The sequence below is a fragment of the Hyaena hyaena genome, unplaced genomic scaffold, assembly GCF_003009895.1.
Source record: "Hyaena hyaena isolate Hyena2069 unplaced genomic scaffold, ASM300989v1 scaffold_15, whole genome shotgun sequence".
Taxonomy (NCBI): Eukaryota; Metazoa; Chordata; class Mammalia; order Carnivora; family Hyaenidae; genus Hyaena; species Hyaena hyaena.
In genome coordinates this window covers 5,923,483-5,937,415 of record NW_024080647.1, presented here as the reverse complement: position 1 = coordinate 5,937,415, position 13,933 = coordinate 5,923,483, and the positions used below count along the sequence as shown (strand labels likewise).

General features: G+C 38.2%; 1 protein-coding gene across 6 annotated transcripts in view; it reads left to right on the top strand.

The window, feature by feature from the left end:
• APH1B (aph-1 homolog B, gamma-secretase subunit) overlaps positions 1-13,933 on the top strand; it is an 85,638-nt gene that overhangs the window by 7,152 nt on the left and 64,553 nt on the right. For all 6 annotated transcript variants that reach the window (XM_039220221.1, XM_039220243.1, XM_039220226.1 and 3 more), the window contains 2 exons: positions 1,191-1,261; positions 2,082-2,204. In XM_039220221.1, coding sequence (XP_039076152.1) covers positions 1,191-1,261; positions 2,082-2,204 — 194 coding nt within the window. The remainder of the gene's footprint in view (positions 1-1,190; positions 1,262-2,081; positions 2,205-13,933) is intronic.

Sequence of the window (13,933 nt, the reverse complement as noted above, 5' to 3'; positions counted from 1 at the left end):
TAACAAATATACTTTATAGTAAACATATTGTAAATACTTTTTGAGTCAGGATCATTGTTGCAGAGTTTCTAGCCAACAAATGTCTGTAATAGTGACCATAATGGAATCGACCAACCACATCTTGTATTCCTACATAACACATCTGCGTGGGAGCATGGACTCATGGATAAGTTTGTGATTGTTCACAACAGCTCAGATATGATCACTCTGAAGATCATTTCTTATTGAATTAGTATTGTAATGTTTTATTTAGGTATTCACTTATCTCCTTTTCTGAGGGCAGTATTTTATTCTCCTCTATTTCTCCCCTCAAGCCTGATTGGGATATGAAACAAATATGTTAAATACTTTATCATCCAAATACCATAAGATTAAGTACCCATATAAGAGTTCAGACTGTGGGTATCTAGGATTTAAGAATAAGAAGATGGAATGCCTGGGTGGCTCCATCAGTTGAGTGTCCAACTTTGGCTCAAGGCATTATCTCACGGTTTGTGAGTTCAAGCCCCATGTAGGGCTTTAAGCTGACAGCACTGAGCCTGCTCCAGTTTATCTGTCTTGCTCTTTGCCCCTCCCCCATCATGCTCATTCTCTTAAAAAGAAACATTTTTTAAAAAGGGTAAGGAGATAATAGCAATTACCAATCACTGGCAAAGGTAGATTCTTTGAGACCCTGCTGAATAAGTGAGACTTTGGAGAAAGAGTATAATTTAGGTCTTAGGAAGTGAAGGCAGAAGGGAGGGTAGCAAAATAACTATAACCCAGGCAGGAGATAGTATAAAAACCAACAAACTGGGATTGAAGATACAGTACTTTTGGAAGAGAAAAAAAAATTCAGAGTGATAGATGCCATAGGATATTGAGTTAAAAAAATAATTACTGAACTCAGAAAGTAGTGAGAACCATTCCTTTTTTTTCTTATTAAATTCAATCCCTGATGGCTTGTTTCTTATATTTTTCTTGTTTTTTTTCCTCTTCTACATAAAATTCAGATAAAAGGCAAAATGTTGGTTGTGAATTTTGATTGATTTTAGTTAATTGAAAATATGGGTTTTGTTTAAATGGATTTTAGATTTAGAGTATAATTTGATTAGAAGCCTCAATAAGCATCTAGATTTTGAAATATCTTGTGTATTCTTCTGATATACTACTTTTTCTTTTAAAAAATTGTCTGTATGGCTTTATTTTAGAAAAGCCAGCGAGGGTTTGAAGACTATAAACCCAGATGAGACAGCACCCTCCATGCGATTGCTGGCCTATGGTAAGTTGCAACTGCATGGTGTCATTAAGAGAAAAAACCTGACTTGGCATAAAAGCCAATTTTATTTTGATATCGTTGTAGATTTCAAATAGCTTTATTTTACTGCTTTGGCCTATTGGTGTACATTGTGTCTTTTTCTAGCTTTACAGAACCATTATATAAAGAGAAATAATTACAGGTGCTCTGTGTGTCTATTAAATATTAACTAGATTTGAAACTTGGGCTTTTAATATGTATGCACTCTAGTTAACTACTGGTTTTTAAGTGATATTACTGTTATCTTCTCTGGGTAGTTACCATGACTGTGGCTGTACTAGGAGGACTTTTCATATTAATATAATTAATACCTTGTGTATTTGTCTTTCAGAGTTATGTTTTAAAGACTGGATCTAGGCCCCTAAGTTAAGTCACCTTTGTTTGATCCAGGAATTACTTTCTCTAATCCACAGTCATCCCTCAAGATCAGTTCCAGTTTTGAACCCTCAAACATAATTCTACAGACTGTTAACATAAACCAAAGCCAGAACTTCAGCATTGTGTCCTTCTCGGTCTCGCGTATTGCTTCTGTTCCTTTCTAGATCTTTCTCTCTCCTTTTCATTTCTCTGCTATGTTCCACTGTTCGTTTCCCTTCCTTTTACACCATACCTGCTCTCTTTGTTATTTAGCCAAGCACTCCTCTTTCCTGAGCCAGCTTTCCACTGCTTCTCCAACAGCATGTGTCCTTTTTCGCCTTCAAAAAATAATATTCTCTAGTCCTTGGAAATTTAGTTTGAAGAGAATTCATAACATGAAATGGTCTGTGTGTTTCTTTCTCTTTAGTTTCTGGCTTGGGCTTTGGAATCATGAGTGGAGTATTTTCCTTTGTCAATACCCTTTCCGACTCCTTGGGACCAGGCACGGTGGGGATTCATGGGGACTCTCCTCAGTTCTTCCTAAATTCAGGTATGTGCCTACCAGTTGTGAACGTTAAATCTTCTGGTCTAAATGATCATCCTTATTGGAGTTACCTGGCTTAGGAATTCAAGTGAAGATAAATTTATGTGATACCTTCTGAAGGCAAAACACCATTAGACATCAGGAGCACCCACGTGGTTCAGTCAGTTAAGCGTCTGACTTTGGCTCAGGTCATTATCTCATAATTAGTGGGTTCAAGCCCTGTGTCAGGCTCTCTGTTGATAGGACAGGAGCCTGGAGCCTGCTTCAGATTCTGTGTCTCCCTCTCTCTTTGCCCCTTCCCCACTCATGTGTGTGCATGCTGGCTCCCTCTCTCTCTCTCAAAACTAAAGAAACATTAAAAACAAAAAAGGACCTAGGAAAACAAAAATTTTGGTTAGAGTATTTTAGAATTTTAGGGTGGAATTTAGCATACATAAAATTTGTTTTTATTTTATTGTACTAATAATGTTGCTGTGTAGTTGATACAAGTGAAGTTTTATAGGATATATGCTTTTTGATTTTTATTAATTGTACTTATTTTCAGTATTTATTGTATTCTCAGTATAAGCCCTTTTTGGGTTAGGCAGTATGACTGAAGTTTGAAATTGAGAGGGGAAAATTGGTTGTTTAATATAATGTTATGCATCTAAAATGTATATTTATACCTATCTGTATTATTTAAAAAATAACAACAAATCTTCCCTTTTCCTTAAGAACTAGAACATTAACAGAACCTTAGAGTCCCTTGTTTCTCATTGTTTCTTCGCCACAGGTAATTGTTGCCTTGATTTTGTTTTGTTATTTCCCTAGGTTAACCAGGTTTGAAAGCTAGGTTTTTAAACATGTATACATGTTTTGTTTTGAAGGTAAAACTTTACCTTCATGTATGTATCTGAAAAAAATTAAGTTTTCCTGCTTTTGAACATTTAAAAATAAATCATGCTATGTTCTTTGAAAAAAGAAATTGAAAGGAAAAAATGGTCATAGATGAGTTGACCTTTTAGCTTTTCAAATTTTTATTTGAATTTCAATAAATGTAGGGGCGCCTGGGTGGCTCAGTAGGTTAAGCGTCCAACTTCAGCTCAGGTCATGATCTCACGGTTCGTGGGTTCAGAGCCCCATGTCAGGCTCTGTGCTGACAGCTCAGAGCCTGGAGCCTGTCTTTGGATTCTTTGTCTCCCTCTCTCTGACCCTTCCCTGCTCATGCTCTCAATCTCTCTCTCAAAAATAAATAAAAAACATCAAAAAATAAAAAAATTAAACATTAAAAAATAAATTTCAGTTAACATAAAGTGTAATATTGGTTTCAGGAGTAAAATTCAGTGATTTTTTAATATATTTTTTTATTTAAAAAATTTTTTTAAATGTTTTATTTGTGAGAGAGAGAGAGACAGCGTGAGCAAGGGAGGGTCAGAGAGAAGAAGACACAGAATTTGAAATAGGCTCCAAGCTCTGAGCTGTCAGCACAGAGCCCGACGCAGAGCTTGAACTTATGAACCTTGAGATCATGACCTGAGCTGAAGTCGGATGCTTAACTGACTGAGCCACCCAGATGCCCCTAGAATTCAGTGACTTATCACTTACAGCACCGGGTGCTCATCACAAGTGCCCTCCTTAGTACCCATCATCTATCTAGCTTATTCCCACCCACCTCCATCTATCAGCTCTCAATTTGTTCTCTATTATTAAGAATCTCTTAAAGTTTATTTCCCTCTCTTTTCTTTTGTTTTTCCCCCTCCCATAAGTTCATCTGTTTTGTTTCTTAAATTCCACATATGAGTGAGATAATTGTCTGACTTATTTCACTTAGCATAACACATTCTAGCTCCATCCACATTGTTGCAAATGGCAAGATTCATTCTGATGGCTAAGTAATATTCCATTGTACATATATATCACATTTTCTTTATCCATTCATCAGTTGATGAGCATTTGGGCACTTTCCACAGTTTGGCTATGTTGATAATGCTGCTATAAACATTGGGGTGCACGTGTGTCTTTGAATCTGTATTTTTTTATCTTTTGGGTAAATACCTAGTAGTGCAGTTGCTGGATCATAGGGTAGTTCTATGTTTAACTTTTTGAGGAACCTCCACACTGTTTTCCAGAGTGGCTGCAACAGTTTGCATTCCCACCAGCAGTGCAAGAGGTTCCCCTTGCACTTCGTTCCCGTTTCTCCACATCCTTGCCAATACCTCTTGTCTTGTATGTTGTTAATTTTAGCCACTCACAAATGTGAGGTGGTATCTCATCATGGTTTTGATTTGTATTTTCCTGATGATGAGTGGTTTTGAGCAACTTTTTATGTGTCTCTTAGCCATCTGGCTGCCTTCTTTGGAAAAATGTCTATTCATGTCTTCTGCCCGTTTCTTAACTGGATTATTTGTTTTTTGAGTAATGAGTTTGATAAGTTCTTATAGATTTTGGATACTAACCCTTTACATCAGATATGTCATTTGCAAATATTTATCTTCTCCTATTGTGTTGGTTGCACTTTTGTTGACTGTTTCCTTGGCTGTGCAGAAGCTTGTTATCTTGATGAAGTCCCAGCATTTCATTTTTGCTTTTCATTCCCTTGCCTTCCACAACATGTCTAGTAAAAAGTGGGTCAGAGAGATTGCTTCCTGTTTTCTCCTCTAGGGTTTTGATGGCTTCCTGTCTTACATGTAGGTCTTTAATCCATTTTGAATTTGCTTTTATGTGTGGTATAAGAAAATGATCCAGTTTCATTGTTCTGCATGTTGCTGTCCAGTTTTTGCAATAGTATTTGTTGAAGAGACTTTTTTTCCATTAGATATTCTTTCCTGCTTTGTTGGAGATTAATTGCCCATATAGTTGTGAGTCTGTTTCTGCGTTTTGTATTCTGTTCCATTGATCTGTGTGTCTGTTTTTATGCCAGTACCATGCTGTCTTGATGACTATAGCTTTGTAATATAGCTTGAAGTCCAGAATTGTGATGCCTCCAGCTTTGCTTTGCTTCTTCAGGGTTATTTTGGCTATTCGGGGTCTTTTGTGGTTCCATACAAATTTTAGGATTGTTTGTTCTAGCTCTGTGAAAAATGCTTGTGATATTTTGATAGGGATTGCATTAAATGTGTAGATTGTTTGGGGGTAGTATAGCTATTTTAAAAATGTTCTTCCATTCCATGAGTATGGAATGTTTTTCCATTTCTTTGTGTTTTTTCTTCAGTTTCTTTCCTAAGTGTTTTGTAGTTTCCAGAGTACAGATCCTTATCTCTTTGGTTAGTATATTCCTAGGTATCTTAAAATTTTTGGTGCAACTGCAAATGAGATTGACTCTTTGATACCTTTTTCTGTTGCTTCATTTTTGGTGTATAGAAATGCAACAGATTTCTGTACATTGATGTTATATCTGCGACTTTGCTAGATTCACATATTAGTTGTAGCAGTTTTTGGATGGGTCTTTCAGGTTTTCTACAGAGTATCATGTCATCTGCAAGTTTGACCTCTTCCTTGCCAATTTGGATGTCTTTCGTTTCTTTTGGCTGAGGCTAAGACTTCCAGTATTATGTTAAACAGTATGTTGAAAGTGGACATCCCTGTCTTGTTCCTGACCATAGAGGAAAAACTCTGTTTTTCCCCATTGAGGATATTAGCTTGTGGGTCTTTTGTTTATCGCTTTTGATGTTGAGGTATGTTCCATATATCCCTACCTGGTTGAGGGGTTTTATCAAGAATGGATGCTATATTTCATCAGATGCTTTTTCTGTATCTATTGAGAAGATCATATGGTTCTTCTCCTTTCTTTTATTAATGTGATGTATCACATTGATTTGCAAATATTGAGCCACCCTGCAGCTTAGGAATAATTCCCAGTTGGTCGTGGTGAATAAATCTTTTAATGTACTGTTGGATTCAATTTCCTAATATCTTGTTGAGAGGAGTTGACCATTTCTATTCAAAGATACAGTATAAAAGGACCAACTCATTTCAAATTGCTTTTTCATCTACCAGGTAAAAAATGTCATCATGATGCCGTGATCATACATTTGCGAGTTGGTAATGTACATAATTAACATAAAATTTATCTTAAATGTTCAAAAAGAATCTTTTGAAAATAGTTTTAGGAAAATTCCACTGTTTTTGTTTTCTCCACAAGTTATATCATTAAAACAAATGACTCCCATGCACATATTCTATTAATTAAACATCACTTAACATCTTACAGGGTGCCTGGATGGCTCTGTTGGTTAAGTGTCCAGTTCTTGGTTTCAGCTCAGGTCATGATCTCATGGTTCATGGAGTGGTCCCCGTATTGGGCTTTGCATTGACAGCACAGAGCCTGCTTGGGGTTCTCTCTGTTTTCTCTTTCTGATCCTCCCCCCTCAAAATAAATAAACATTAAAAAAAATATTTAACATCTTTTACTAAAGGAACTTCTGTCCTTAAGGATCTTACCATCTGGTAGGGAAAATGAGCCCCCCCCCCCAAAAAAAGAGTAATTTGTTTTTATAGAATTTAAGATAGTAGTAGAACCAGATATAGAAAGATGTGCCCAAAATTTAAAAACTGCTGCAGGTATGGAGCCTCCTCAAAAACTATCCTATAATTCAGCAATCACACTACTAGGTATTTACCCAAAGGATACAGAAATATAGATTCAGTGGGGTACATGCACCCCAGTGTTATAGCAGCATTATCAACAGTAGCCAAGCTATGGAGAGAGCCCAAATGTACACTGACTGATGAATGGATAAAGATGTCACACACACACACACACACACACACACACACACACACACACACACACAGGAATATTACTCAGCCATCAAAAGAATGAAATCTTGCCATTTGCAACAATGTGGATGGAGCTAGAATGTATTGTGCTAAGTGAAAAAAGATAAAGACAAATACCACATGATTTCACTCACGTGGAATTTAAGTAACAAAACAAATGAACATATGGGAAGGAGAAAAAGAGAGGAGAGATTGAAACAAACCACAAGAAACTCTTAATGATAGAGAACAAACTGGGGGTTGATGGAGGGAGGTGGGTGGGAAACGGACTAGATGGGTGATGGGTACTAAGGAGGGCACTTGTGATAAGCACTGGGTATTGTATATAAGTGATGAATCACAGAATTCTACTCCTGAAACCAGTATTGCACTGTATGTTAACTAACATTTAAATAAAAACAAATTAAGCTGCTGCAGTAGTTTACAATCACTCTGCCTGGTAACAATGATCCGCTGACCCAGTAGACTCTTGTTCCTCATTTTAGCCCAGGCCTCTCTCCTGTCAAGATTACTACCATCAACCTCCAACTGCGTACTCTTTCCTTAGCACACATTTCATAAGAATCTGTCCTATATGCAGGCAGCCACCAAACCAATCTTCCTTGTACAAGCATGTATAATGACTTTCTAGGGTCTCTTCTTTCCAGGGATTAAGTCAAGGCCCATTACATCTGGCTACAAGTTCATGGGTTAGACCTAACAAAACTGATTTTCTTCATTTTAAGCATTCCATAATCACAACATTTCTGGCAGTTATTTAAATGAATTATAACGAGCTTTAGGTTTTCAGAAAAAATGTAATGTTAATAGCTCAAGTCTGTTAGAGTCTAGTGTAAATGAACAAAACATAATCAGGAGTAGCTATGCTTTTCTGTATTTTCTGAAATTGGTCTATTATACTGCTACCTAAGCAGTTTTCTCTTGGTTCATGTAGCATTCTCCTAGTGGAATTTCTTTTTCTTCCAGCTTCTTTCGCTAGATGGTGCTAATTCCCTTTCATAACACTAGCTTAAAATGATTCTTTTGGAGGAAAGTGAAAGAAAGATGTGCTAGCAGTTTGGGGATTGTATTCGCAGTTCCTTCCTTCCTTCCGTCCTTCCGTCCTTCCATCCTTGACAGACAGCGTGAGCAGGGGAGGGTCAGAGAGAGAGGGAGACACAGAATCTGAAACAGGCTCCAGGCTCTGAGCTGGCTGTTTAGCACAGAGCCTGACGCGGGGCTCGAATCCATGAACTCTGAGATCGTGAACTGAGCCGAAGTTGGACGCTTAACTGACTGAGCCACACAGATGCCCCTGTATTCGCAGTTTCTGTAAATGCAAGAGAAAATGCAGTATTCCAAGGAAAAGAATGTATTTTAATGCTCTAGCTGTTAGGATGGCAGGCTGACCATGCTGTGAATAAGTACTTATTAGAATGAAAGACCAGCTGATATTTTATCATATGCAAGAGTTTCTTATTTGTTATAGCATCATTATTTGGAGCATAAACTCTGAGTTATGCAATGAAGAAATTTTCATTGCATTTTAAAATAATAACCCCAAATTTGTATATATTTGTGTTTGTTGTATATATTATTTATAATTGCTATTATAATCACTTATTTAAGCATAAGCTCATTTTTTTAAAATTTATTTTTGAGAGAGAGTGAGAGCATGCGTGTGTGCAAGCAGGAGAGGGGCAGAGATGGAGGGAGAGAGAGAATCCCAAATGGGGTCTGCACTGATCAGGGAGCTCAATTTCATGAACATGAGATAATGACCTGAGCCAAAACCAAGAGTCAGTTTCTTAACTGACTGAGTCCTGCAGGCACCCTGCCATGAGCTCATTTTTAATTTGTTAGTTAAATCTGTAGGTTTGTATGTTAGTTTAACATATTTCATTACAAATACTTAAGTACTAATCAGAACAGGGACTGTGGGTCACTAATCTATGTTATAGATATGTATATCTATAACAGTATATCTATGTTAGTGACAGAGATACACTGTATGATACCTGTTTATACATAAATTTTTATGTTACAATTGGGCATAGTTTATAAATATGTAGTTTTAAGAAATTTTAATGTGTATTTAAAAAATTTTTAATGTAATTTTTTAATGTTTTATTTATTTCTGAGAGAGAGAGACAGCATGAGCAGGGGAGGGTCAGAGAGAGAGGGAGACACAGAATCTGAAACAGGCTCCAGGCTCTGAGCTAGCTGTCAGCACAGAGCCCGACATGGGGCTCAAACCCACGAACCATGAGATCATGACCTGAGCCGGAGTCGGACACTCAACCAGCTGAGCCACCCAGGTGCCCCTTACTGTTTATTTTTGAGAGAGAGAGACAGGCAGAATCTGAAGCAGGCTCCAGGCACTGAGCTATTAGCATAGAGCCCGATGCTGGGGCTCGAACCCACAGACCACAATATCATGACCTGAGCTGAAGTCAGACACTTAATTGACTGAGCCACCCAGGAGCCCCTAAATAATATATATTTATAAGTTAATTATTTTTATTTGTAGTTGTGTAGCAGCAGGCTAGCATTAAATTTTATTAGAATCATTACCATTTTTTAATAATGCTAGATAGAGACAAAAGTATGGAAATTGGAGTCCTAAATTCAAGTCTTATTCTGGCTCATAAATTTAGTATTTTGGGCAAGTCCATTTGATCATTTAATCACTCATTCCACACAGGAGTATTAAGTAGTTTTATGAAACAGAAGTTATACCAAGCTATGAAAATACAGCTTCATTGATATCTATACCTTCTACTCCTAGTGGGGGATGAAGACAAAGCTGATTATAATAAAGTATGATAATGCTGTGATGAGGAAGAGCCATGAGCACACGAAAGTCAAGCCTCACCCATGCTTGTTTGACATTGTGCTTCTCTTTTGTAGTACTTTCTGTGGTTGTAATTAAGTGGTCAGCTGTGTAGTTATTTTGTCTTTCTCTCCAGCTGGATACAAAGTCTTATAAGTGCAAGGACTGTATCTGTGTTGTTTACCCCAGCACCTTGTGGAGTCCTTGATTCTAGATAACTCAAATATTGATGGGAAAAAATGAAAGCTGGACACAACTCATGGAGGAAGTGCTATTTGAGTAGAAACTGAAAGGATGAATACTAGCTAGGCAGGCAAAAGAAGGAGGTTGTCAGGGAAGAATGTTCCTGGTGGAGGGAAGAGGTCTTTTCCCCAATGTCTGGGAGGTAAGCAAGACATTGTTCATTGAGTAAAGGAAGGCCTGGACTTCTAACCCTCAATTTCCTCATCTTTCAAGAACAAAAATGATGCCTAGCTCAGAGTTGTAATGAATTAAATGAAATTAATTTAGAGAGTAAGTAATTTAATAAAATGTAAAATGGTGTCAAGGTAGAGAAAGTGGTTCTCATCAGGGTAGAGAATTTGGTTCTTAAAATTAAAAAACAGGATTTAGAGGATAATCTCTCTAATTTATGTGGAATCTGAGTTTATCACTCAAATTGCCTGTCATACTTTAGAAGAAAAATGTCTTTAGTACTCAGAAGGACAGCTAATATTTTATTTTTAAAACTTCCACAAATCATTTCATTTAAATTTTCTTGGCAGTGCTCCTATCTAGGTAAGGTTTTAAACTTTTTAGCCATTCACTAGGAGAAATCAGTACAGGTCAGACTATCATGTTCATTTCTGAGCATTGTGATTTAATAGGAACACCAAAGAGCTAAAATTGGTATAGAACAACATTGTGAGTATGATGAAAGACCTAGAAGCTGTGTTTTATGGGGACTGACTGAGGGAAGAGGAATGTTGAGCTTGAAGGAAAATAAAAGAGGAATATAGAGTATTTAGATATTTCTCCCAATTTATCATTCCTCTGTTATAGAATTATGCATCCACACCCTTGCATGGCCTATGGTGGCCAGGCTGTACTTCCTGCCTTTGAGATTAGACTCAGTTATGTGACTTGAGTTGGTTAATCAGTGGATGGAAGGCAAGTCAGAGGCTGAAAAAGCACTTGTATGGTTGGGCCCGCCCTTTTGGACTCTGGTCATGTAGCATGAGAACATGTCCCACATGGTTAATGCCCCCTAAGGCTCAACTCCAGGATGAACACGTACAGAGCAGACCTGCATGTGTTCTGCAGTGGGGAGCCCAGCGCAGCTGTCGCAGCAGCCTGCAGCAGTGCTGCCCAGCTGGGCCTGGCCCTCATCAGCCAGGAACACTCCGTGAGACATTTGGGCCAGCACACATGCAAATAAATCCTTGGGTTATGACCCAGCGAGTCTCCTTTTTTGTTTTTTCTTTTTGTTCTCTATAATATTTTAAGTATAATCTTCACAGTACATCAGCTTGTTACATGTTTAGACTTTTTTTTTTTTAAACAGAATGAACTCTTTATTTATTTTTTACTTCCCTTATCACATTATCGTTTATTTGTTACCTTCACAACTCCCTTACGAGACTGGGAATTCTTTTTTTTTTTTTTTCTTACAAATAGTTTATTGTCAAGTTGACTTCCATGTAACACCCAGTGCTCATCCCCACAAGTGTCCTCCTCCATGCCCATCCCCCCTCCCCCCCACATCCATCAGGCCTCAGTTTGTTTCTCAGCATTCAAGAGTCTCTTATGGTTTGCCTCTCTCCCTTTCCCCCACCATTTCCGCCCTTCTTCTCCCCCTTGTTCCTCCGTCAAGTTCCTCCTAATCCTCCTATACGTGCAAACATATGATATTTGTCCTTCTCTGCCTGACTTATTTCGCTCAGCATAACACCCTCAAGGTCCATCCATGTTGCTACACATGGCCAGATTTCATTGTTTCTCATTGCCATGTAGTATTCCATGGTATAGATAAACCACATCTTCTTGATCCATTCATCTGTTGATGGACACTTAGGCTCTTTCCATGTTTTAGCTATTGTGGAGAGTGCTGCTATGAACATTGGGGTACATGTGCTCCTATGCCTCAGCATTTCTGTATCCCTTGGGTAAATTCCTAGCAGTGCTATTGCTGGGTCATAAGGGAGTTCTATTGTTAGTTTCCTGAGGAACCTCCACACTGTTTTCCAGAGGGGCTGTACCAGTTTACATTCCCACCAACAGTGCAGGAGGGTGCCCATTTCTCCACATCCTCGCCAGCATCTAGAGTTCTCTGACTTGCTCATTTTAGCCACTCTGACTGGCGTGAGGTGGTATCTCAGTGTGGTTTTGATTTGTATTTCCCTGATGAGGAGGGATGCTGAGCATCGTTTCATGTGTCTGTTGGCCATCTGGATATCCTCTTTGGAGAAGTGTCTGTTCATGTCTTCTGCCCATTTCTTCACTGGGTTCTTTGTTTTTTGGGTGTGGAGTTTGGTGAGTTCCTTATAGATTCTGGATATTAACCCTTTATCTGATTTGTCATTTGCAACTATCTTTTCCCATCCGTTGGTTGCCTATTAGTTTTGTGGGTTGTTTCCTTTGCTGTGCAGAAGCTTTTAGCTCCTGGTAAGCAGTATTGTCTCAAATAACTATATTACCAATTACAAAGTGGTAGAAGAAATACAACCTCTATTAATGATACAGAGAAACTTTTTAACAATGGAGATTAATCTGTAATTCTTATTTTCTGAATTTATTAGAATATTAATTTCTTATAATCAATTATCACAACTAAGTGCCACTGCTTATGATGCTGGGATATTCCTTATGCTATAATATGTCATCAATGTCACCCTCAAATATATTCATTATGTTTTCATTATATCTGTAGCATAATAGTCTTTCCTTCAAGCTGTCCACATAACAGAGAACAGAAAATTAGACTGTTGGAATATCCTTGGCTTGTCAGAGATGAGTAGCTCGTGATACATTGTCATGTATGCAGAGCACGGGCAGCCATCTTCAGGCAGTGTGCCGGCAGGCAGCTCCGGGGACCGCTTCACGGTGTGGCTGAAGGAGTGGTGCAGGCCGGTTGTGGCTCTGAGATTTGGTGGCTCTTTCAGATATGTTCCAGGCCACCTTCTTAGACTCTGCTGTCTCTTTGCTCACATGCCAAGGGGCAGCCCCTGCTGACCCCTGTGCAGCTCAGGCAGTCTAATGGCTTCTGCACCTCATTTTTCTTCAGGCCTTGTTTCTTCTTCTCCCCATATTAATCAGTCCTTATTTTCTTCACCCACTACTGCCTTTAATTTTTGGTGTTTCTGTGTTTAGTTTCTTTTTCTTCCCAGAGAAATTCCCTGAGATATTTATCATAGCAGTGATGAGCAGGATATTACTCTGTACAGATGATTTGCACTGGAAAAAAGTAACATTTTTGGAATATCACCCAGCATAGTGTCTTCTTTCATTCAGTCCTGTAGAAACATATATTTTGTCCAGTGCATCCATTATTTACAAGTTTGAAAGGGGGAAAAATAGCATGTTTTCAGCTTTATTGATCAGTGTGGCCTTTCTCAGCCACTCAGCGTGATCCTCTGAGCTCCATGGCTGTGTTGGGAGCGTGTCCTGGGAGTCCTGGCATTTGCTGGTCTGTTCTGTGCCTACTTCTCATCGCTGAGGATGCTCCTCCCTGCTGGGATCAGTTGTGCCAGTTTGCTCCCCTGCCTCTCCACGGTTCTTCTAAGGAGAACTAGAATGTTCACATCAAGGCTGCTGCATTGCATAATTTCTGGAGGAATCATTCATAGTGTAATATGTTTCATTGGTGTACTCTGAGGTTTTCCAGTGAGATTACCAGAGCAAGTCTTAGACACATTTCCTGGAACCAGACTTCTTGTATTTTATGCATAAATGTTTGGAAATCTTTGTGGTTCTTTTCTAAGGAATTAATCAACCTTGAGGTTTATTTTAAGGGATAGATTTCTTTGATTTTATCAGCTTTTTCATTATTCTGAAGTTCTTCACCAAAGAAGAAGTATTTTATTCCATCAGAATATCAAAGAATATTTTGATATACAAAGATTTTGATTTACAGAGTTTTAGTCAAATATTAACTTTGAATATTTACTTGAATATTTACATAAGTGAG